The sequence below is a fragment of the Rhamphochromis sp. 'chilingali' genome, assembly GCF_963969265.1.
Source record: "Rhamphochromis sp. 'chilingali' genome assembly, chromosome: 2".
Classification (NCBI taxonomy): domain Eukaryota; kingdom Metazoa; phylum Chordata; class Actinopteri; order Cichliformes; family Cichlidae; genus Rhamphochromis; species Rhamphochromis sp. 'chilingali'.
In genome coordinates this window covers 68,766,050-68,791,543 of record NC_137930.1, presented here as the reverse complement: position 1 = coordinate 68,791,543, position 25,494 = coordinate 68,766,050, and the positions used below count along the sequence as shown (strand labels likewise).

Here is a 25,494-nt window from a genome sequence, read left to right as displayed (position 1 = left end):
AGGTAGCAAGGGAGTGCGAACCTTAAAGTGTGAAACAGCTGTGCACTGCCTTTGTTCCTGAAGAAGGTATTTAACTGAGAGCCATGCTAGGCTCAGGGAGACTCTGCTGACCGTCTGCCCCGCGGACATGTAGGCTCTCCACAAGCTTGGTTTTCTGTTCTTTGTGTGTTTGGATTAAAGAATGTTAGCTACCGCTCACCGCTCGTCTGCAGGCTTTATTTAAGGGAAAACTTCCACAACAGGGTTTCAGTAGATTTAATGCAAGTTCAAATCTTCAATGTTTCACGTTTGAAGTTTGAAATAATCAAATTTTAATACTTTTTATGATCCTGTAAGTGTCTGATATTGAGTTTAAAGAGATTCTTTGAGAAATTCTTCGAGGCCTTTAAAGATCATAATGATCATGGTCTGGTACTAATAACTGACCAAAGCTCAGTTATATTGTGGTAAATAGACCAAGATTAAAAACAACTTAGTGAAAAGCCAAATCAAATGTAACTAAGAAAATGACTGAGGTGAAAAGTTTGTTTGAAGTTTTATGTTGTTGGGCCAGAAACAATCTTTAATCTATTTATGGAGTCATGAGCTAACAAATAAAGAACAGCCTGAAAATAAAAGAAGCTGATTCAAACTGCGGAAAGTGTGAAATACAAGAAACAAATGTGAGTTTCATACGTTTATTTCATATTTCACCAATGCAGTAGAAATAAGAAATGGATAAAAGTTTCCCAGATAACTTCCGACCAGGACCAACTGCTAGTTAATGTCCATCTGCACACCGCCTCACTGCGGCGTTCTGAGTTGGACTTTCATGCGGTAAGGTTTGGGAGTCAGAGTGACCCCATAGACTGGAGTGAAGTCTGGTTCTCCTGCGTCCTCGGGCCAGATGAACTTGAACTTCCTCAGCAGAGTCACCATGATGAGGAAGAGCTCCATGCGAGCCAGACCCTCTCCGAGACACATCCGAGGACCTGAGACGTTGAAAAAAATACCTCAGTATCATCTACGACAGAAGATTTAATCATCTATGTCGGTATGTGAATCGTGTCTTCATGTACCTGCAGAGAAAGGCATGAAGGCTTCTGGTTTAACAAACTCTCCTTTGTCATCGAGGAAGTTTTCAGGGTTGAATTCATGAGGGAATTTCCACTGTCCCTCCTCGCTGAGCACTGAGGTCAGATTCTCGATGATCATTGTTCCCTGAGGACGAAATCAACCTCAAAACCATTAAGGATGCTCGTCACTTTCTCTGTTGCCAAAAACTATTTAACCAGTTGGCCCTTACCTTGGGAATGGAATAACCCATCAGCTCTGTGTCTTTAGTGGTGCAGTGGAAGACACTGAGAGGAACAGTGTTGGCAACTCTCTGTATCTCATGAATCACAGCCTGGATGAAGAGAAGACATTTCTTTGACTTAGAGCAGAATACATGCATGCTGTCAAATTCAGCCACAAAAACAATGCATATATACTTTGAGCAATATTTTGATGAATAATCCAGTGGATCTGCAGTTCCACAGAGCAGCTGTTTGTTGACAGTCTGTGCTTTGGTTTGAGAGTCTCGACACAGCTACAAATAGAGTTACCGTTTCACTTTTACTCATTTATAAATTAATTCTAAACTTTACATGGCTTTGTGTCACCATCTAACAAACACGGCACTCACAACCAAACACCTTAGATGTAAGTAAAAAAAAAAATACCTGCATGTAGGGCATCTTGTGTCTGTCCTCAAAACTGGCCTGATCTTTCCCTTCCAGCACTCGGTCTATCTCCTCCTGACATTGTTCTGTTAGAACAGGACAACACAAACACTTTGCAGTACACCATAACCAGTGATATAACTATGATTTTAGAAAAGTAACTTCGTAGGCATACAACATTTGATATACACTATATGGACTAGTATTTGACCACAATGCTTAATATTTGAATTCAGGTGTTTTCAGTGTCTTTGCCACAGATGTAACAAATTAAGCACGTAGCCATGCAATGTGCCTTTACGAACATCTGTGAAAGAATGAGTTGTTACACAGAGCACAGTGAATCAGAGTGTGGTACTCCAATCAACTGAAGTCAGCCACAAAGTGACAGACCATATTAAGTTACAGTGGGTTTGCTGAATGCGGAGGCACACGGTGCATTAAACTTGCTAATGCTCTGCAGGACGAGCCTGTAGGTGTACTGTGTATGCAGTCCAGTATATTGGACCTAAACATCAACAAATCATTTGCAAAAATGGCTGTTTTACATTAAGGGCCTTAGTATACAGCACAGCAGTGTGCATGACTTTATGGTACAAGAGAACAAGAGCTGATAACAAAAAGCCAAGTCATATGTGCAGGTTTACCTTGTATGTGTGGGTAGTTCACAAGATAAAGAAAACCAGTAAGCAGGGTGTTGGATGTAGTGTCAGTCCCAGCAAAGTAAAGATCCAAGGTGAACCTAAGGAGCTGCGTTTCTGAAAATGAAGACCCATCGTTGCCTCTCTAAGAAAAAGTTATAAATGGAAAAGAAAGTGACAGACACGGTACGAGAGACGGAACGGTCACAGCCACACGTATGTTCACCTTTCTGCATTAAAACTATGAATCTCTTTTTAAAGAGTTGTGTTAGAATGAATTCAAATTGATTAGTTTTTAATTCATTAAACTGCAGCCTGTATTTATATAAATTCTAATATATGACATTGTAAACTGTTCCTTTTACACACACCTTTTCCAGTTCATCCAAATAGCAGTCAATAAAGTCGCGCGCCTCTCCCGGGACTCTGGTCTTCTTGTGCTCCCTCACAAAATCAGCTACAAGATTTTCTAAAGCCTAAAAAATACAAGGGACTCTTCATTTCTTACAATTTGCTTTCAACAAATAAAGTACATAGAGTATGTCCTTGTAGTTAGTGTTTTCGTTGTATTACCTCAGCATTGTTGAAGACCTTCCTGAAAGGCAGCGGCAGGTAACGAATTAAAGGAAGAGAGTCATACAGCTGTAAATAAAGAGAAGTCTTCAGTTTTCCTTTGAGCTTCAGTTGTACCTGATAAATAAAAGATCCTCAGTATTTCGAACCACTAAAAAGGACTTCTCTGTTCTACGTCTCCTTATGTCCAGTGCTTCCTTCTCTTACTGTCATGGTTGCAGCTTTTTCGCCTCAGAGTTTTTGAATAGCTTTAGAGTGTTTTGGATGAACTGTCAGTGTTGTTTTTGTTTTTTCAGTTTGGAGTTTGATTATTTGTGTCAGGGCTCTGTGTGCGGGCAGGTGGAGATGTGGATCCAAGTGCAGGACTCTCAGGCGGAAATATAACTGAAAACCACAGCTTTATTGCTGGCACCAACAAAACATAAACCAAACATGAAAACACTAACTGGAACACACAGGCAGGATCTGAGGGTACGACGCGACACTGAGCACAGGAAAACACAGGGCTAATATACACAGGGTGGTAATCAGCGAATGGGCAACAGGAGGGAGGGATCAGGGTTAACGAGACGGGGGGAACCAAGCTGCACACACTAACATAAGACAAAGACTTTCACAATAAAACAGGACACATGAATTACTAAACAAGCATGCAGACTTTACACTGAGAGACAGAGAGAGACTGACACATGGAACCTGAACTAAACTAAACGTGAGATATAACTGAGAACAAATCCTTAAGCACAGATAAACAGAAACAAGAAATAATCATCATCACTACGAGAATAAGAAAACAATCCATGAAGCAGAATTAAACCGAAATATAATAAACTCAAAATACTGGGTCCAACGGACCCAGAACCGTGACAGTACCCCCCCTCTAAGGGCTGGCTCCCGACAGCCCTAAACAAAAAAGCACAAAGCACCAGGCCAGGGTGGGCAGAGGGGGTCCAGGATGGAGGGCCAGAAACCAAGCAAAAAACAAGGAGCAAGAGTCCACGAAAAGTTCAGGGGACCGACCGTGCACACGGCGACGGGCAAACATTTCTGGAGGCCGACCGTGCACACGGCAACGGCGGCGACGGGCAAACAGTTCTGGACGCCGACCACTTGGAAGGCAGTGGCGGCCACTGAGCAGGTCTGGAGGTCGGCCGCGATGCCAGCGGCGGCGACAAACCCTTTCCGGAGGCCGTCCCCCAAGGCCATGACGCCACCTTAGAGGCGGCGTGGCAACCGCAGGACCAGGCGTGGATGAAGACGCGGAGGCTGGACCAGGCGTGGATGAAGACGCGGAGGCTGGACCAGGCGTGGATGAAGACGCGGAGGCAGGCGGTGATGCGAATGGTGATGATGTAGAAGTCGGGGGGGATGATTCAGCAGATGACGGCTGAACAGACTTCCCCGGACCGTCAGCAGATGTGAGGATGTGCTGGGCGGGCTCCTCGGACCCACCAGCTAACTTGGCTTGAAGCTGGACGGGCGGCTCGGGCCCTCCAGAAGACGTGACTTGAAGCTGGACGGGCGGCTCGGGCCCTCCAGCTGACGAGGCAGGACGCTGGCTGGGTTCTCCCAAACCCCCAGCTGACGAAACCTTAGGCTGGACTGGCTCCTCGGGCCCTCCAGCTGGAGCGGAAGCAGGACCAGAGGCAATAGGGACCCCTGACTGAGGGTGAAGATGAGTGACTGACTTAGCAGATGACAAAGCTAATGATTCCTCCACTAACTGAGCTACTGACTGGGTTATGGACTGTAACAAAGCTTGCAGAAAATCTGGTTGAGGTAGCGACTGAGCTATGGATAGTGAGGGTGAAGACTGAGCTATGGGTGACTGAACTTGAGATGAAAGCGGTGGTGGAGTAGGTGACAGGGCTACAGGTGGCTGCTGAGCAGGAAACACTGGAAACTGAGCTGAAGGTGGCTGCTGATCAGAAAACTGAGCTGACACGGGCTTAAGAGTCTCTGGGGTGACACACACATTGTTTGCTCTCACAGAAGTGTTGAGTTGAGGACGAACAGCAGTCACTATATGCTTGACGGGTTCAGGAGCATGATAATCATCCAGAACTTTTTGAGGCATAGAGTCATAGATCTCCTTGGTTTCATCAACAGGTTTAGAAAGGTGAGGTATGGGACAGTCTAAATAGTGCAATGAACCGGGAGAACTGTCCTTCAAATAATCACTCCTTTCATTTACAGTTCTTATTTCAGCAGGGGGCGAAAGAGTAGCCCCACCACTCACCCTAGCCGGCTGTTCAGAAAAAATCCTAGGCACCCACTGGAGCTGTGAATGCTGGCGGCGGGTCCGCCGCTTTCCTGTCGAAGAGGGATCGGGGCTAGCTGAGGGTGACGTGGCAAAACTCTGCTGCGGCTGCTCCCTCTGCGGTGTGGAAACGCTGGGTGAGTCGGGTGGCACAATAATGATTCCTAACATTTTGTAGAACGCCTGTGCAGGCGTAAGCTGGTTGCTTGCAAGCTCGTAGTAATCCTCCCGGGACCGGCTGGAGCGTTTTCTGTGAGACCGGGGCGTCCGCGGGGAGGAAACAGACGAGTGGGCCGAAGGGTAGGCTGCCAGCAAGGAACGGCAGCACGGAGGCCCTCCAAGCGCTAGCCGGGTCCCGTCAAAACGGGAGCTGCGCTTCCACAGGAAGTCCGCTGATCCAAACGCAGGACTCAGACACTAACTTGAAACTCAAAAACCTCAGCTTTATTGCTGGTACGAAAACAAAACATGAAGTGAACATGGAATATGGAGACCCGAAACACACAGGCATAATCTGATGGTACAACGCGACACCGAGCATTGGAAAACACAGGGCTTAAATACACAGGGTAGTAATGAGGGAATGGGCAACAGAAGGGAGACACAGCTGGGGGAGATCAGGGCTAACGAGACGGGGGAGCTAAGCTGCACACACTAACATAAGACAAAGACTTTCACAATAAGACAGGAAACAAGAATTACTAAACCAGATGCAGACATGACACTGAGAGACAGACTAGACACTGAACAGAAACTGTAATACACATGAGAACCCAAAACCTAAGAACTGATCCCTCACCAAGAATAACAGAAACAGATCCATAATGATAATAATAAACAAAGCACCAGAACTAGGGATGGGTATCAAAACCCGGTTCTTGTTGAGAACCGGTTCCCACTGTTTCACTTCCTTGGAATTGTTTGCCATTTTTGCAAACGATTCCCTTATCGATTCCTGCCAGGTAAATGACGTCACCACGTTGCGGAGTGTCATTTACCTGGCAGGAAACACGGCGCCAGCGGCTCAAACGCTAAAAAGCTTGGTTATACTTTACGAGAACGGATGACAACAGGGCAACTTGCAATACTTGCAAAGTAGATATTTCATTTAAGGGAGGAAACACTACGAATATGCAAAAGCATTTGCTCACAAAACACACGATGACCTTAAATGAATGTCGTGTTTTTAATTCCGCTCCGGACTCGTGAATCTCAACCCAGCAGCAGCGGTAACGTTTGCACGTCCTCTCCCGTTAATGCGGCAGGTAAATAATCAACAACAGTGCATATTATGTTAGCGCGATCTGCCTTATTACAAAACCTGCCATTACTGTGCATTTAGTGACCATGATGAGACAGAGTCTGGCTCAGATGCTGGCAGTTCTCGCTGCAGTCTACCGGTAGCGTCTCCTTTCAGGCCAGGATAGACGAATGTCACCGAGCAGTGACTCAGTTTGTGGTCAAAGGCTTGCACCCGTTTGCCACAGCAGATGATTTTCGGTAAGTGAATGTGTTTAATTGTAGGCAGGACATTACTGGATATTCTTGTGTAATTGCTACAGAATAATTTATGTTACACTTTGTTATTGCTACAGGAGAATATTTATTTTATTATTTTACATTTACATTTTTTTTCCTGGGACCCTGTGACACCCCATTGAAGAGCCGTAGGCTGGATCTCTTAAGATCTCACTGTTGGGTTTGTAAGGCCATGTTACTCCTAAATTTCTACCTTGTTCAAAGAGAAGATAAAAAACAAAGTTCTAAGCTAATCGACCTTAGTGTTCTCCTTTTTTAAAAATAAGAATCGATAAGAGAATCGATAAAGAATCGAATCGTTAAACAGAATCGAAAATGGAATCGGAATCGTTAAAATCTTATCAATACCCATCCCTAACCAGAACATCAGAAAACAATCCAACAATGCAAAAGTAAACCAAAACATAATAAACTCAAAATACTGGGTCCAACGGACCCAGAACCGTGACAATTTGTTCAAGTGATTTACTGTTTCAACATTTGTTTTGAATCCTTGTTTTCTACTTAGCTTCAATTCCTACTTTGAGTTAATCTGCATTTATTTCTCTCATCGGTTTCTGCCTCTGCCACATCTTTCCCCTGAATTAGTTCATTCATGTTTCAGTAAGAGTTTATTTTCAGTTTTAATATGATAATTACTTTAATCGTTTGTCTTGCTTAGGTTTTCAGTTTCTGACTGATATACACTATATTGCCAAAAGTATTCGTTCATCTGGCTGCACAAGCATATGAGTGAAATCCAATTATTAACCCAAAGGGTTTAAGATCATGTGGAATCACCCTCTTCATCTATGGCAGCTTCAACTCTTTTTGGAAAGCTTTCGACACGGTTCACGAGAGTGTTCATGGCAATTTTTGGCTGATGACTGATGATGGACGAGAAGGTCTGGCTTACAGTCTCCACTCTAATTCATCCAAAAAGGATTGTGTCAGGTTGAGGTCAGGACTCTGTTTAGTCCAGTCAGCTTCTTCTGCAGCAAACTCACTCATCATCCATTACAGACTTGCTTTGTGCACTGGTACACAGTCATGTTGGAACAGGAATGGGCCGTCCCCAAACTGCTCCCACAAAGTTAGGAGCATGATTGAAAATTCAAATTAATGATTTTGCGTTTCTGGGACATTTTGTCTTTTGTTGGTGTTTTCTGCATCTTCATTCTGGATCTTAGTTCCTTTTGAAACTCTACAGACTCCACAGAGGTTGTGACACATAAAGCAGCTATCATTGTTATAGACTAAGGTGCTTTTACTCACCATAGCCCATGGTCCATTGGTTATCCTGGTATTCTCAGTAAAGCATCGGACAATAAATTGTATTAACGCATGATCATACTCATAGCGTGTGGCAAAAAGGACTTGACAGATGATATTGGAGGCCGCATTGTGGAACATAACTCGAGGACTCATGGTTTTACCTGTGCAAGAAATAATGTAACAGCACAGAATTGTGAAATAATGCACAATAACGTGACAGGAAAAAAAGCACTACCCAATTTAGCTATGGATGCACAGATGGACCTACCAACACTCTCTTCCAGGGTACTAATGATGTGTTTTATCTCCTTATGAATCCTGTCCTCCATTGAGTTCTTCCCCAGACCAAAGTTCCGCAAAGTGGTCAAAGCAAAGCGACGATGTTCCTTCCAACTAGAGCCGTAATCAGCCATAATGACCCCTACAACAAGTTTAGTAGCACAAAGAGGAGAGAACCTAAGTATAATTCATGTAGTTATCCTACAGGACAGAGCTGAACTTTGCCTCCTCTTAAGTAAACTGGCAACATTTTGTGATCTTTTTTTCTCCTTTGGTGGAATCTTAATTTGAATGTGTGAATACAAATGCACGTCTTTTTTGTAGTCCTACCTAACATCGCATTGAATTCAATTCATTAAAAAAAAAAAATTATATAGCACCAAATCACAACAACAGTCGCCTCAAGGCGCTTTATATGAGCGAACAGTTGTTGGGATTTGGGGACATATTACATGACATATGTCTTATATTACATGTAATGTTTATTGTACCTTTCCTCTTGGTGATATCACTGACAAACAAGTCTTGGGGTCGTCCAGCAAAATCAGTAGCCTTTGTCACTATAGCTTCTTTGATTGCCTTCATCCCATTGATGATTACAGCCGGTTTGAGACCGATGTAGATGCTGTAGACATCTCCATAGGACTTCCTCAGCTGGCAGAGAAAATAACAAGTGTTTGCAATTATTTTATGACAAATTCAGATGGATATTTTCATCAAATCTTGATGTGGGTTCAATCATCCAGTTAAGGAAACCTCAAAATGTGATTCTGCTCATCTGGATGTAGTGTATCTGAGTCTTACTGGAAGCACTGAAAATACAGACAATTGTTGCTATGTGCAAATGTGCATGGAGATTTGTCTAACGTCATACTTTGTAAGGCTGTAATACAGTCCTTAAGCGTGGTATTAGTCGGCTGTTAGTGGTGGTTGTGTCAACGTAAGGCAAGCTCAGATGGACAGACCACAACAGATGTGCTCTATGTTCACTGTAAGTAGATGTTGAAGGTTTTTTCAGTAGGTGTCATAAGTAACTAGTACTTGTGTGTATGTGTTAGTCCCCATAGGGAAATTACTCCTCTTTTTATTGTTTATTATATTTTATTTTCAGATGTTACAGATGGGACAGACATGAGTGAGGGATAGGAAAGGGAGAAAGAAAGAGGAAGGAAAAGAAAAACAGAAGGGGAGAGGGACAGTGAGAGAGGGAGGAAAAAAAATCTCCTGGATCACCTGTTGAGAGAAGAAGAATAGAAAACAAGCAAAAAAAAACAAAAAACAAAGCAACATACTAAACACAACACCATCGCATTAATCTAGCTAGATGTCATCCAGGGAAGGACGGATGTTGTTTTGCTGTGCTGTATTTTAATGTGAAGTGTACATATTTATTTTTTATATTGCATGCATTGGTTATATTTTTGTGCAGTGTTTTATTTAGTTTGCATGTTTTAGTTGCCGGCAAATTGTCCTGGAGAGACTCCGCCTTTCCCCATTTTTACTAATTGGACACACCTGAGAGGAAAGGGAGTGTAATTTACAGAGTGCTGAGTGACACATAAGAGGGTTGGAGCTTGGCGTCCGACGGAGAACGGACAGTACCAGCGCACAGGGCACCAGCGCAGAGAGTGACAGTACCAGCGGGGAGAGCGGAGACAGCACCAGCGGAAGGCACGGGACGGCTGTGTGGCTTTGCAGTTTTTAAGAAGCGGCGGGCGGAGTTGAGAGCTCTGCCCACCCGGGGTAAGTCTTTGACTTATCCCCTTTTATTGAATAAAAAACTGCCGGAAGAATAGTGACTGCCGCTCCTCCCTTTCTCTAGCATATCAAGACGCGAATGCGGAAAGGAAGGAGAGGACTCCGCTGGGTTTCCCTTTTACTTCGCTGGATTTCTTAACTCCCTGGGACTTTTATGCTGTGGTGGATTCCACTGGACTTTTAATGTTGTGTTTTATTGACTTTTATTGTGTTATCCCTTGGCCAAGGTTGTTTTAATTTAGCTTACATTTTTAACTATTTAAATATAATAAATTATATTTTAATTCTACAGTTTTTTAATCGTGTGCTTTCCCTTGGCGGCTCCACTGCTCTGTCCGTTTGGAGGAAGGTTTCCTTCCATTAAAAAACGACACTGTGGGAATAAAATCAGCCTTTCCGCTCCGTTACATAATTGGCGTTGTCGACAGGATACGGAGCCAAGAGCAGTTGGGTTAGCCAGGGGAATAGCAAATATGATGATGCCTGTATATCCCGGAGCCCCGTGGCTGCCAAAGTTTAAAGGGCCTGATCAGGATGTGCAATATCAGGAGTGGAAGGAGCAGATGCGGGGGCTGCTGGGATCTCAGGACTTGCCTGAAGTGAGGAAAGTTGCTATTGTGTTGGGAGCGCTAGCAGGTGAGGCTAAACGTCAGGTCAGTGTTCTTGAAACCAGTGAAAGAGATCAAGTACAAAAAATCTTTTCTTTTTTAGACTCTTTATATGGTGATCGTGTCCCCACCCCAGTTCTTAGGTCACAGTTTTTTAGTTGCACTCAGAACTCAAGTGAAACCATATCTTCATTTATCTTGCGGTTAAGAGAATTATACTGTAGGTTGCGAAAGCATGATCCAGATAATGTCCCCTCTGATGCAGCCCTGCGAGATCAATTGTTGCTAGGATTGCGGGAGGGTCCTGTAAGTCAGGCACTGAAGGTCTATGTGCGGCGTAATCCAGACCAAGATTTTGCTGCCATACGCCAGGAGGCACTGCTCCTAGACTCAGAACATGTACAGCCCCAGTCTGAGGTAATCTGCCTGTCTGTAAATAAGTCTCATGCTCCTTTTAAGGTTGAACAGAAAGAAGATTGGAGGCAGGTGTTAAAACAGGAGATACTGGAGGATGTTAAGGCACAAATTAAAGGATTGGCACAAGAACTAGTAAGGGAAATTAGAGGCTCCACTCAGCCAGCTGTAGCTACTCTTCCGCCTGCACCTCAGTTTAGGAGAAGACCGCGACAATCAAATGCTAGCTGGGATGCACAAGGTCGGCCTATCTGTCGGAGGTGTAAACAAGCAGGACATATAGCTAGGTTTTGCCAGACTTCCATGTCTTCCCAGCCAAGTTTAAACTAGATGACCCTGCTGCTGAGGTCCGAGGGGCGGGGTTTTTTGGTTCACCTAAGGAATTAAGGGCCACAGAAACATTTATTGGGCAGTGTCCAACAGTGAAGATAGTGATCGAAGGGGTGGAGCTTCAAGGCTTGTCGGATACCGGGTCACAAGTGACTTTGATACAGGAGAGTCTGTTTAATGAGTATTTTTCCCAGGCTAGGCTTGAGAAAACTCCAACCGCCTTTAGGCTGAGAGCCGCCAATGGTCTGGAAATTCCCTATACCACCTATGCTGTCCTGGACATGGAAATAGAAGGTGTTAAGGTTCCTGGACGCGGGGTTGTGGTGGTAAAAGATGACCATTGCACTCACCCACTGATTATTGGTATGAATGTTGTGACTGCCTGTTGGAATGTATTTAAGTGGCCGGAAAAGACTACTCCTGCCCCACAGCAGTTAACGAATCAGCAGGCCTGGAGGACTGCTTTCGCAACATGCAGACGGATAGAAGCAAGTACAGTGGAGAATGGAATGGTGGGGTATGTACGGCTAGCTGGCCGACGCAAAATTAAAGTTCCCCCGAGGAGTGAAATAATGGTGTGGGGCCGGACTCAGACGGGTCCGCAAGGAACAGATTATTGTGCCTTGGTGGAGGCACTGCCTGAAACCCCTGATGTGGGGGTGGCGAGAACCCTTGTCATGGTAAGGGCCGGGAGAGTGCCAGTGAGGATTTGTAACCCACACCCCTATCCTCTTTTTATAGGTCGCTACCAGAAACTGGGAAAGCTATCCTGCGTGGATGAAGCTGACGTACATGGCTCACAGGACCTGAGCCTGTCCCTTGGGACGGACGGTGTGGTGGAGGTGGCCCTGGTCGATAGTGGCGCCCCCACGGAGGAGGAGAGATTACCTGGGGAGATGAATAAACTGATGGAAAGACCTGACCTGTCTGAACTGCAACAGGGCGAGCTACGTGCTTTATTGCTTAAATGGGAGAAGGTGTTCTCTAAAGATGACGAAGATTTCGGGAGGACTGACCTGGTGCATCATTGTATCCCCACAGGTGATGCAGCTCCCATTAGAGAGAGGTATCGTCCTTTGCCCCCCGCAATGTATAAGGAAATGAGGAGTCTCTTGGTAGATATGATGGCAAAGGGAGTTATCCGGGAAAGCTGTAGCCCATGGGCTGCACCCATTGTTTTGGTGAGAAAAAAGGATGGCGCCTGGAGGTTCTGTGTGGACTACAGAAAATTGAATGCGGTGACGCATAAAGATGCTTTCCCCTTGCCACGAATAGAAGAGACATTGACAAGCCTTACTCGAGCGAAGTGGTTTTCCACCCTGGACTTAGCCAGTGGATACTGGCAGGTCCAAATGGACCCGACGGACAGAGAAAAGACTGCTTTTACGACCCCAGTTGGGTTGTTTGAGTTCGAGCGGATGCCGTTTGGTCTGTGCAATGCACCCGCTACATTTCAGCGCCTGATGCAGCACTGTTTGAGTGGACAGATTGCCGAGTCTTTATTGGTGTACTTAGACGACATTATCATTTATTCACCTGATTTTTCGTCTCATTTACAGCATCTAGATGAAGTGTTTCAGAGGCTGTGGCGTCATGGGTTGAAGTTACAGCCGAACAAGTGCGAGTTCCTGCAACAAGAGGTGAAATTTCTGGGGCATGTAGTGGATAAGTATGGTGTAAGACCAGACCCGGATAAGATTTCTGCGGTGATGGATTGGCCGGTCCCTGATACCATCAGACAGGTCAGATCCTTTTTGGGCCTGGCTGGTTACTACAGACGTTTTGTGTCCGGTTTTGCTCAAATCGCACGCCCTTTAAATGCATTATTGACAGGGGTCCCTGTGAACAAGAGAACAGACTGTCGTAAAGTACAGTGGTCCCCAGAATGTCAAACGGCATTTGAGGCCCTCAAAGCAGCTTTAACGCAGGCACCTGTTTTGGCATACGCAGATTACTCTCTTCCCTTTATTGTGTATACAGATGCCAGTGGCCGCGGGCTGGGAGCCGTTCTGGCGCAGGTTCAAGAGGGCCAAGAAAGGGTAATAGCGTACGCCAGCAGAAGTTTACACCACACGGAACGGAATGACGCAAACTATAGTTCTTTCAAGTTGGAGCTGTTAGCCCTTAAGTGGGCGGTTACCGAAAAGTTTAAAGACTATCTGACTGGTGCACGATTCGTTGTGTATACTGATAATAACCCTGTGGCCCATTTACAGACTGCTCGCTTGGGCGCAGTAGAACAACGTTGGGTTGCCCAGCTGGCCTCTTTCGACTACGAGATCAAGTATCGTTCGGGTAAGAGCAATATTAATGCTGATGCCCTTTCTCGATTCCCCACTGTCCCAGCAGAGCACCTGGAGGGGGTTGGATCAGAGCGTGGAGTCACTTCAGCAGCCATTGAATTGACCTGTGAGGTAGAGGGGAGTGACTGGGCAGAAGCACAAGTTCACGATCCGGATATTCAAGTGGTAAAACAACTTTTGGAAGCTCAGGTCGCACCTACAAAGTCAGAACGTCAGGCATTGTCGCATGGTGTGCGGCGACTCCTACAGCAGCAAAAAAGACTTTTTATTAAAGACAGAGTATTGTGCCGTAAAGTGTCGGACGAATATACCCAGGAGACTCGTCATCAAGTTGTGTGTCCTAGTTCCAGGTGCCATGAGGTGTGGCGGAAGATCCATGAGGCTGCTGCCCATGCGGGGGTAGATCGAACCCTCTCTCGGATACGGCAGCGGTTCTACTGGGTTAACATGGAAGCGCAGGTACGTCAGTTTCATCTGGGTTGTGTCCCCTGTAGTCTACAAAAGGAGAGGGTAGAACCTAGGGCTCCACTGCACCCTATTTCAGTCTCATACCCTTTGGAGGTTGTAGGCATGGATTTTCTGTCCTTAGGCCGACCAACTGACACTTATCAAAACATACTTGTGGTGACTGATCTGTTTACGCGGTTCGCTTGGGCTATCCCTACAATAAACCAAACAGCAGAGACTACAGTAAAGGCTTTGTGGAAGTATGTGATACAGCCGTTTGGTTGCCCAGGCCGACTCCACTCCGACCGTGGGTCTAATTTCGAATCTGCATTAATGAAACAGCTTTGTGATACCTATGGTATAGCCAAAAGCCGTACGACACCTTACCACCCTGCAGGGAATGGTAGTGCAGAACGTTTCAATCAGACCCTATTGAACATGCTCCGCTCCCTAGAATCAGTTAGGCAGAGCCAGTGGGTAGGAAATCTGCCGGAACTCGTTCATGCTTATAATAATACTATCCATAGTTCCACAGGTTATGCGCCTGCCTATTTGATGTTTGGTCGACACTTGCGACTTCCTGTGGACGTGGTGTTAGGCGTGGCCCCCCAGCAGGCAAGGCAGGATGTAAGTGAGTGGGTGTATTCTCATCATCAGAAACTCTCCCTAGCTTACCGTTTGGCTGGGCAGAGGATGTATAGTGCGGCCTCCCAACACAAAAGCCAGTATGAGAAAAGAGGCTGTACCCTCCCATTGTTGCCCGGAGAGAGAGTCTGGGTACGTGACCGAAACAGACAGGGCAAAGGAAAACTGTGCTCCTGGTGGTCTCCTGAGCCATATGTGGTGTTGGAACAGGTGGGAGATACGGGCTTAGTGTATAAGGTCAAACCAGAAAAGGGGGGTAATATACAAACTTTACATAGGAATGCCTTAAAAGTGTGCATTGCTCCTCAAACAGACTTTACCCCTCCTACGGAGGAGCCGACCACAGGCCCTTCGGATTTCCCAGCGCCAGTGTTTTATGGATTTTTACCCCTTACTGACTGTGTGTCACCTCACCCGAGTGATTCAGGTATGTCCCTTAGACGGTCCATTAGGGCCACGCGTGGGATTCCACCAGAGCGTTATAGGGAGATGGAGCATTAGCAGGGACTGCTAATATTTCAGTGTGGGGGGATGTCATCCAGGGAAGGACGGATGTTGTTTTGCTGTGCTGTATTTTAATGTGAAGTGTACATATTTATTTTTTATATTGCATGCATTGGTTATATTTTTGTGCAGTGTTTTATTTAGTTTGCATGTTTTAGTTGCCGGCAAATTGTCCTGGAGAGACTCCGCCTTTCCCCATTTTTACTAATTGGACACACCTGAGAGGAAAGGGAGTGTAATTTACAGAGTGCTGAGTGACACATAAGAGGGTTGGAGCTTGGCGTCCGACGGAGAACGGACAGTACCAGCGCACAGGGCACCAGCGCAGAGAGTGACAGTACCAGCGGGGAGAGCGGAGACAGCACCAGCGGAAGGCACGGGACGGCTGTGTGGCTTTGCAGTTTTTAAGAAGCGGCGGGCGGAGTTGAGAGCTCTGCCCACCCGGGGTAAGTCTTTGACTTATCCCCTTTTATTGAATAAAAAACTGCCGGAAGAATAGTGACTGCCGCTCCTCCCTTTCTCTAGCATATCAAGACGCGAATGCGGAAAGGAAGGAGAGGACTCCGCTGGGTTTCCCTTTTACTTCGCTGGATTTCTTAACTCCCTGGGACTTTTATGCTGTGGTGGATTCCACTGGACTTTTAATGTTGTGTTTTATTGACTTTTATTGTGTTATCCCTTGGCCAAGGTTGTTTTAATTTAGCTTACATTTTTAACTATTTAAATATAATAAATTATATTTTAATTCTACAGTTTTTTAATCGTGTGCTTTCCCTTGGCGGCTCCACTGCTCTGTCCGTTTGGAGGAAGGTTTCCTTCCATTAAAAAACGACACTGTGGGAATAAAATCAGCCTTTCCGCTCCGTTACATAATCAGCAGTAAATACTAAATATTCAATGTTGTTGTGCAGCACGCAGGACAGACAGCGCACAATGTGCTTTGAGGTAGCAGCCAAGTAAGGTGTAATTTAAGTCTACGAGCAGTGAACACCCATGTGCACACCTGTGTGGATCAGCGCGCTTGTATTCAAATGGTTTCCACATGTAATGGTCTGCTAGAGGATGTAGAGAGCCATAGCCCCGTCCCCCAGGGCATGAAGCAGGCATGGAGGAGATCCAGGCCCCAGACATCCAGAGGCCCCAGAGTGCGAGAGCCCAAAGAGGACCACTGGAGGGGCATCCGTGCCACCCTCATGGGAAGGGCTGAGGATCCCCAGACAAGGCGTCACCCAGTAGCCACGGAGCAGAAGCTAGAGGGGGCTGCACTGGCGTGCCCGCCGGCTCTGCCGGCAGCCAGCTGTGCCAGAGTGAACCGAGCCGCAGGCACAGAGGCCGGAGGCCCGAGGGCCCCCCGCACCCCGGAGGAGGCCTGACCAAGCAACAGGCGCCAGGCCCCTCCAGGTAGCCACCGGGAGTGAGCTGGTACATACCTGAGTGCCCAGCCCCGGACACCAAGAACCACCAATGCACCGACCCCTGAGGGCATCAGTCACCGGCAGGGAGTGTGGTGAGGGGAGATAGGCCTTGGAGGGCCTGGGAGTTCCCAGAGAGGTGGAGTCTAAGACCCGACCTGACATATAGACACAGACACAAACATGCATTCCCACCCTCATGCACACATATACAAACACTCAGCACTCAGCCAACGTAACGATAGACACAAATGGACATTGTACACACAATCACACTCCCCAAACATACTCTATACCCCAGGTCCAGGTACCCTCACCCCTGGAGGGGGAAACGGTACCTAGACCCAGGAGATGTTACCTTTTCCCCCGGGATGGAGGCAAGCAGACCGTCCCAGGCTCCGCAGCAGCAGGGAGGCCAATCGGACAGCCAACATCTCCTCCCAGTCCCCCCGCCCCGATGGCTAGCAGAGAACGGGGGTGTGTGAAGACCCCATACCTCCCTCCTCCCGCTCATGTGTAGTGTTGCTGCGTGTTGTTCTAAAGTGCATTTAAAACAAGAGAGAGCAAGGCCTGATCTCTTGTTTGTATGGGAGAATATGTTCCTTTGGCAACTCCTCAACCTCGGCTATTAAAATGGCATGGGAGCAGGATTTGGGGTGTGTGATTCAGGATGACTCTTGGGATAAAATTCTTTACCGGGTCCATGGCTCCTCATTATGTGCCAAACACAGGCTGATTCAATGTAAGAGTTTGCACCGTGTACACTGGACTAAAGCCAGACTAGCTCAAATATACCCCAACCTTAGCCCACCCAACCCCACCGCAGAGGAAACTGTACCCACCCCAACATTCAATCATCTCCCAGACTACACAAGACAACAGACACCCAGGTTAAGTTTATTCTCCACCTCTCCTATGTCTCTCCCCCACCTGCAGAGTGGACTCCTGCAAGGATGGAACAACCTCCCCGCCAATTGAAGAGCCCCCCAGTTAGGCCGATGCACCAGAGGCCCCCTGCGCCAGGGCTGAGCCCCCGTGCACCCACCCGCTCACAACCTCGGTGACACACCGACGAGGACTGAAGCCCCCAAGGCCCAGCCCCCAACCCCAAACCCCCACGCCTGCCCCGGATCCATTCAGGGGCGGCCAGGCCACCAGGCCAGTAACCTACGTCCACCAGTACAGACCATCCTCCAGCCCCGCTGCACGCAGCCACGAGGAGAACAACCTCTAAGAGCGACCAGAGCCACTAACCAGGTTATGAACACAACCTCCTCTGCATTTAACCCATTCACCCAGTGAAGCAGTGGGCAGCCACCAATGCAGCGCCCGGGGAGCAGTGTGTAGGGATGGTACCTTGCTCAGGGTAGCTGTTCAGTGGAGTCGAACCCCCGACCTTACAATCATGGGGCAACCACTCTACCTACTGAGCTATCCCTGCCACTTGGAACTTTTTGCAAAAAATAAAATGCTACCCATAACTTGTTCAACTTATGGTTCACCTAAGCAAGCTCTTACATCATCTGACAGAAAGGACAAAATAATAAAGTACCTAGCTAAAAAAAAAAAAAGCTCAGTGGAGGAACTGATATCTAACTACAGTAGAAGCGACGGTAACGTGCTTGAAACTCACAGTATAACCTTAAAGTTACATACATTTGCAGATCTGCTATGGCCAGTGTTGGGAAGGTTACTTATAAAATGTATTCCATTACAGATTACAGATTACATGCCCCAAAATGTATTCTGTAACGTATTCCGTTACGTTACTCAATGACAGTAACGTATTCTGAATACTTTGGATTACTTAATATATTATCATGCTTTTTACAACAACGTGAATGTACTATTGCTGTGTGATTTATTACTATTACTGAAGGTCCGCGACTCCGAACTGTAGTAAAGGGACCTCTGACTAATACGGCGGGGTCCCTGTCGGCTCGTAGCCGAAAAATAGCTTTACTGTGTTGTGTGGGTCAACTTTGCTAGTGAGAGACAGAGAGAGGCGTTGAAAGACTGCTCCAACGGAACTTATTGTTTCGGAGGAAAACACGAACACGGTGTACAGTCGAGTCTTAATAGCTTACTTACAACTGGGCTCGTCAGGCTCTCTTCTTGGCTGCAGTGGTTATTATTATATTTACATGCTTCCAGCTCCCGTTTTTCCTCGATGACAACTCGTACCTTTCCACTCCCCTTTTTCTCCCTCCTCGCGCTCACAGACACATAATGTGTATGGCAGTCCATTCTCCCTGCAGCACGGACTACACTGCCCATGATGCAACATTCTTTAGAGCTATGCTTGTAGCATTCTGCCTGTTAGCTTAGCACAACAACAACGAAAAGGCGCTCTCTCACCCAGGAAACACGCGGAGAGAGAGAGCGTCGCCCTGTAACCATGGCAACCGTAACGCTGCCGCCTGGAACAAAGAGCGTAGCTGTCAAACAAACCCAAACAGTCCTGACCCGCGACAAAATGAAACAGGAAAGTACCGCAGTGTAATCCATTTATTTCAACAAAGTAACTGTATTCTGAATACCACCTTTTTAAACGGTAACTGTAACGGAATACAGTTACTCATATTTTGTATTTTAAATACGTAACGGCGGTACATGTATTCCATTACTCCCCAACACTGGCAATGGCAAAAGTTATTAAATTGAAAAGCTGGGTGATTTATGACTGATGACTTACTTGTATTTTCAGTGCTTCCAACAATGTTTTTCTGCTAATAATCTCTATGCACACTTAAATGATTATTTACACATTTAAAAAATCCGATTTATACACTGAACATTCTGAATACCCGTCTGCAGATCCCTGCACAGACTCACAAACCTTTGTACAGATTAACAGATTTAATTACACATGTCCAAATCTGATTTGATTTCAAAACAATCCAAATAACAAAATGTATGACTTGGAATATGGGATGGATACACCAAAGTGTGTAGCTAGTGCACTCTATGCAGACATTGTGTTATGCAATCACATAAAGGAACGCAGGATTGGTTACCTGTGCCATTATATTGCAAGATTTTCAGTGCTTTAAAAAGTATATTAATTTTTACAACCATTGTTTTACATTTGTAGTTTTTAACCTATAGCAATGATGGAATCTGTCAATGTTAGGAAAAGCATAATGATGATCATATGTCTTTGTAACTAAACAGTTAGACCCATTTAAATACTAATAACAGTCGTTACATCTGTGCCATAAAATAGCCTATTTAAAGAAAATAGCTTTCATTGCAAGTGTTTTCTTACTCTCTCAAAGTCCTTCAAGGGGTTCTCCAGTCTCAGCTGTAAAATGTTTCCCAGTAGAGGCAGAATTGGGGGTCCTGGTGGAAAGTTCTTTGGTCTTCGGGACTTGAGTTGAAGGATGATAAAGAAAATGCAAAGCCATAGCAGTAAAACTGAAATCAACATGATAGAATCAATTGGACTGCAAAAAGAGGAGTAGCTGGATAACCTGCCAGAAAATGTTAGCTCAGCTCTGCCTTTGCTAATGTTGACTTTTCGCCCTGTGCCAACTTCGTGTCAAGAGACAAACCACTTTCAGATTAAGGCAGACAACTCAGCGGCAGGCGAAGTTACTTGTCAGACAATAAGTAACAAGAATTCGTAGAAATGGAGGGCCAAAGGTAAATGCTCTTTGTAAGAAACTTGACTCCACTGTTATATTCCTCTGTTATCTCCACTGGACTAACACGTTCAAAGTTTATCTTAATTATCAAAGTTAACTATAGATGCAGTGCAACTGCCACCACTGACACCAACAGTGCACATACTCTTTTAGTTGTAACTTTTAGAGCTCTGCACGGTGAAGCTCCCCAGTATATCTCTGACCTGTTGAAACCTCATGCTTCATCCCGAGCACTTAGGTCTTCAGGTCAGAGGCTACTGGTGGTCCCACGTACTGGGTTTAAAACACGTGGGGATCGAGCCTGTCAGGCACCGAGGCTGTGGAACTCCCTGCCGTTGTCTTTACGCTGTCTAGACTCTACTGACTCCTTTAAAAAGCAGCTGAAGACATTTTTACACAAACAGGCTTTTAATTAATTTTAACTTGTATGTCTGATCTTATTGTGAAGCACTTTGTGGTTTTTATCTGTGAAATGTGCTATATAAATAAATTTTACTTACTTACTCTCCAGACACTTTATTAGGTACACCTCAATGTTACCTAATTTAACCCATTTTTGCCCTCAGACATAGACTCAACAAAGTGCCTGCAACACTTCTTACAGATTCTGGTCCGTACTGACAGGAAAGCATCATGCAGTAGCTGCAGATTTGTTGGCTCCACATCACGTTCAAAAAACTGGTTTGAGATTATCTGAGTTTTGTGATATGGCGCTATCATGCTGCTGAAAGCATGGTGTTTACTTTTTGTTCTGTGTGAAAGTAAGTGAGGAGAAAAGTCATTCTGACTCAACCACCTCCAGATAAATGCAGATTAATCAGTGTTATGACCAAAATCTCATATCCTGATATAAGACATTTATCCTCCCAACAACAATATATTTCACAAAAATTGTACACTTTCTGCGAATCTCGGGCAACTTGACTTGCGTGTTCAGCAGGGTGTCGTGTACCTGGAGTCGAGTGTTTTGACCGATGCATTAAACTATACATTTTTAGACATAAGTTTTAACAGCCGCCATCTTCTATGTATTTATTACACGGCGTGCTTCTGGGAAGAGCCTGTTCTAATGTTTGAGTCTAAGGTTTATTTTGAGCACCTGACGGCTCTTTTTTGCTTCTCATCCATAAACTCTCTCCACACTCTTTCACATGACTCTTGCGTAGGTGGTAGAAGAAGTTTGCCGTGTTTGAGTCTGAGGTGGGGGCCGGTTTCCTGCATAATTTGCATCGTACAGTTCTCTGGTCTATGTCACACTTTTCATAACCAAACCATGTCCATGCTACAGAGGTAGCCACTCATTTAGGAATAAGTTTGGATTTGTTTGGACTGGTACTTCTGTTTGGAGCTACCTGGTTCTGCCTCATCTTTACTGGTCATACTGGTATTCTTTGTGCCTGCATCCACGTGGTGACTCTAAGTGCCATTTATACTTACTTTATGTTTTTATTTGAGGTCATTTGTTTGATGCATATTCTGAAATTTGATGTTTGAGAATAATGTTTGTTGTCATCATTCCAGTTTATTTTGAAAAACCTCAACAGGATCTTCAGCTTTATTGTGAAAGGTTTATGTGGAAAATACACAAGCGGACAGTGGAGTCACACGATGGGTTTACCGTTGTTGTTGCTAATGACAACGCATTAAAACAGTTGCTTGTCCATCTGTAGTGTGGTTATTTTAAATATAAGAAAAAAAGACAACTTTAAGAAATTAATATAGCCTCTACAGTGACCATCACCATAAAAGGTTTATTTTGCAACACCACGAAACAAACGATAGCGTAATATGAAACGATAGACGTTTTCATATCGTTATCCGATATATACTGTTATATCGAACAGCCCCAATCAGTGTCACGTATTGATTAACAAGAAGTTGGAATACCAAAGGTAAGTAAGCGAGCTTTGGAGGCCAAAGGTAAGTGCTGGAGTTGACAGAGAAAAAAACTGAACTCCACTGTTATTGATTAATTGATTGATCATACTTTATTCATCCCGAGGGAAATTTGGTTAAGGCTGCCAGCCGTGCCAGCGCCGTCTTACCCTTCCCACCATATATACATTACACAAACATCACATGGGGAACACAGGTCAGAGAGGTATAACATGAAAAAAGCACAACATGAGGAAAGACGAGGAGAACAAAATAACTCCCCCCAGACTGAGCTCCAACAGGGAGATCAGTTTGAGAACAGAAAAAACACCTCTGCACATGAAAAAACTCTAAATACACCAAAGAAACACATGACAAGCAACAGGGGGGGTAAAGGTGAGAGACAGCCGATTTAGACAGTACATCCGGGCCTGCAGCATAAGCGCTGGTCTCCTTGATCCACCGTCAGCATCGGAGGGGAATAAGTGTCGAAGGCGTTTGGAGGGGGAGGGGGGATGAGTGTACATCTGCATGTGTATATATGTCTGTGTGCGTGTCCAGAGTTCAGCTGAGACAGTGTCCTTCGTCCTGCCAGGCTAAGTAAACAGTCTTCCAGCCAACCCAGGTGGCCTTGTAGGGAGTGGGAAGGAACAGACTCAACACAGTCGTTATCAGGGTGTTGTTGTTCAGCTCCAGCCTTGAGACCGCAGCTGGCGCCAAAGGGGTCTCCGCATGAAGTGATGGTGGTTTTTACTTTAGTGCGAACAACTCATATGAATTTCAAAGCTGTTCTAACAGTCCAACACTGGTCTCTCAATCTCCCGTTGGAGAGCCGTGAGCTTCTCCGTGATGTTGTCATTCTTGTGCTCAAAGAGCCGATTTCTGAGAACTCACGACCGGCAGTGAGCTTCTCCGAGATGTAATCTAATTTGCACTCAGAGGTCTTATTCGGAGTGTTCACGGCAGCCGTAAGCTTCTCCAAGATCTTATCCGTGCTGCACTCAATGAGCCCATTTTGAGAATTCACGCCTCGTCCCATCGTTTCAATCCCAGCGGGCAGCCTTGTGGGGGTTTGAACAGCCGGTTCTGCTTTCTCAATTCGTCGATAAGTCAGGGCCAAGCCAGCTCCAATCAGCAAGAACTGTTATCATCATCTTATATGATGATAACAGTTGTGAACACCAACCATAGATGTGTTCTTTGCTGATGGGGGACATTCAATACATATAATCGCTGGACACTTTATTAGGTATATCTCACTATCTCACTACATTCAAGGCTATCCATCATCTCTCGCCTTCATACCTCTGACCTTGTTCAGATCATCATTCCTTTTCGGTCTCTCAGCTCTTCTTTTCTTTCCGTCCCTTTCCCCGGCTAGCCATCGTGGGGCGCAGGGTTTTCTGCTGCTCTGCCCCCCCATCTTTGGAACGTCCTTCCTCCTGAGATAAGAAACATCACTCATCCCTCTTTTTAAGTCCAGACTCAAAACTCACCTGAGCACAAATCAGCAGTGAATATTTCACAGAGCTCCACAAACAAGTGTTAGCACTATAAGCAAAGTGTGCATTATATTAATCTCGTAATCCTGGAAAAGCATCTTTGGAATGTTTAAGAGTTTGGAATTTCTTTAGTTCATTCCTGATGTTCAGCGTTCCTCAGACAAGTCAGCGTCCAGTCAGGATCAGTTCCACAGTGCTACTGAATTGAATTAAATAGTGCTTTCACACAGGTGAACTCAGCTTAAATGAATGATGTAGTGGATCCTTTTAATTCTTATCCCTACTTTTATTTTTTTCCATGTCTATTTAAGTGCTATTTATGACACTATGTTTGCACTGAAGCACCGCAGCAATTTCCTAATGTTGTAAACCTGCTCAACATTTGGCAATAAACCCCTTTCTGATTCTGATTCTGATGGTTTCAGTCTCCTTCAAAGAAAACTCAGAGCGGTGGGAGTCGTCACACAAAGACAGAGAGAGAAGCAAGAAACACTCGTCGGGAAGCTTAAAATCCCCAGTCTGTAAAACCGTTGTGTTACTGCATTTAATCAATAAACACCAATATTTAGTGACCATAATGAAATAAAATCAGAATTCTCTGAATACCATTACAACATCCATCCATCCATCTTCATCCGCTTTATCCGGGGCCGGGTCGCGGGGGCAGCAGCCTAAGCAAAGAGGCCCAGACCTCCCTCTCCCCAGCCACCTCCTCCAGCTTATCGGGGGGAACACCAAGGCGTTTCCAGGCCAGCCGAGAGATATAATCTCTCCAGCGTGTCCTGGGTCTGCCCCGGGACCTCCTCCCGGTGGGACATGCCTGGAACACCTCACCCAGGAGGCGCCCAGGGGGCATCCTTGTCAGATGCCCGAACCACCTCAGCTGGCTCCTTTCGATGTGGAGCAGCAGCGGCTCTACTCTGAGCCCCTCCCGGATGGCCGAACTTCTCACCCTATCTCTAAGGGAGAGGCCAGCCACCCTTCGGAGGAAGCTCATTTCTGCCGCTTGTATCCGCGATCTCGTTCTTTCGGTCACTACCCACAGCTCGTGGCCATAGGTGAGGGTAGGGACGTAGATCGACCGGTAAATTGAGAGCTTCGCTTTTACACTCAGCTCCCTCTTCACCACGACGGACCGGTGCATTACTGCAGTTGCAGCCCCAATCCGTCTGTCGATCTCCGGCTCCCTTCTCCCATCACTTGCGAACAAGACCCCGAGATACTTGAACTCCTCCACTTGGGGCAGGAACTCATCCCCGACCCGGAGTGGGCACTCCACCCTTTTCCGGCTGAGAACCATGGCCTCAGATTTGGAGGTGCTGATCCTCATTCCCGCTGCTTCACACTCGGCTGCGAACCGTTCCAGCTGCGAACCCTCCTTGAATCGCTACCTTATCGTGGTGGAGGGGTTTGTGTGTCCCAGGGATCCCAGGGGCTATGTTGTCTGGGGGCTTTTGCCCCCTGGTAGGGTCTCCCATGGCAAACTGGCCCTGGGTGAGGGACCAGACAAAGAGCGATTCATAAGACCCTTATGAAAAGGACACCGAGGGAACAGTTTACCCTGCCCGGGATAGGGTTACCGGGGCCCCACCCTGGAGCCAGGCCCGGGGAGGGTGCCCGAGGGCAAGCGTCTGGTGGCCGGGCCTTAGTCCATGGGGCCCAGCCGGGCACAGCCCGAAGAGGAGACATGGGCCCATCCTCCCGCAGGCCCACCACCCGCAGGAGGCGCCATAGGGGTCGGGTGCATTGTGTGCCGGGTGGCGGCCAGGAGCGGAGGCCCTGGCGGACTGACCCCCGGCT

The 25,494-nt window shown here is 46.2% G+C and overlaps 1 protein-coding gene across 1 annotated transcript; it reads right to left on the bottom strand.

The window, feature by feature from the left end:
• Positions 1-783: 783 nt before the first annotated feature.
• LOC308392367 (cytochrome P450 2J2-like) lies at positions 784-20,149 on the bottom strand (the record flags this gene model as incomplete). Its single annotated transcript, XM_080875357.1, has 11 exons — positions 19,939-20,149; positions 8,741-8,903; positions 8,239-8,391; positions 7,971-8,131; positions 2,918-2,986; positions 2,716-2,820; positions 2,351-2,489; positions 1,704-1,789; positions 1,286-1,387; positions 1,059-1,200; positions 784-971 (listed from the first exon to the last, which is right to left on the bottom strand). Exons 1-11 carry the CDS (start codon positions 20,098-20,100, stop codon positions 784-786), a joined length of 1,470 nt encoding a protein of 489 aa, XP_080731483.1. The 5' UTR covers positions 20,101-20,149.
• Between the last annotated feature and the right edge of the window lie 5,345 nt (positions 20,150-25,494).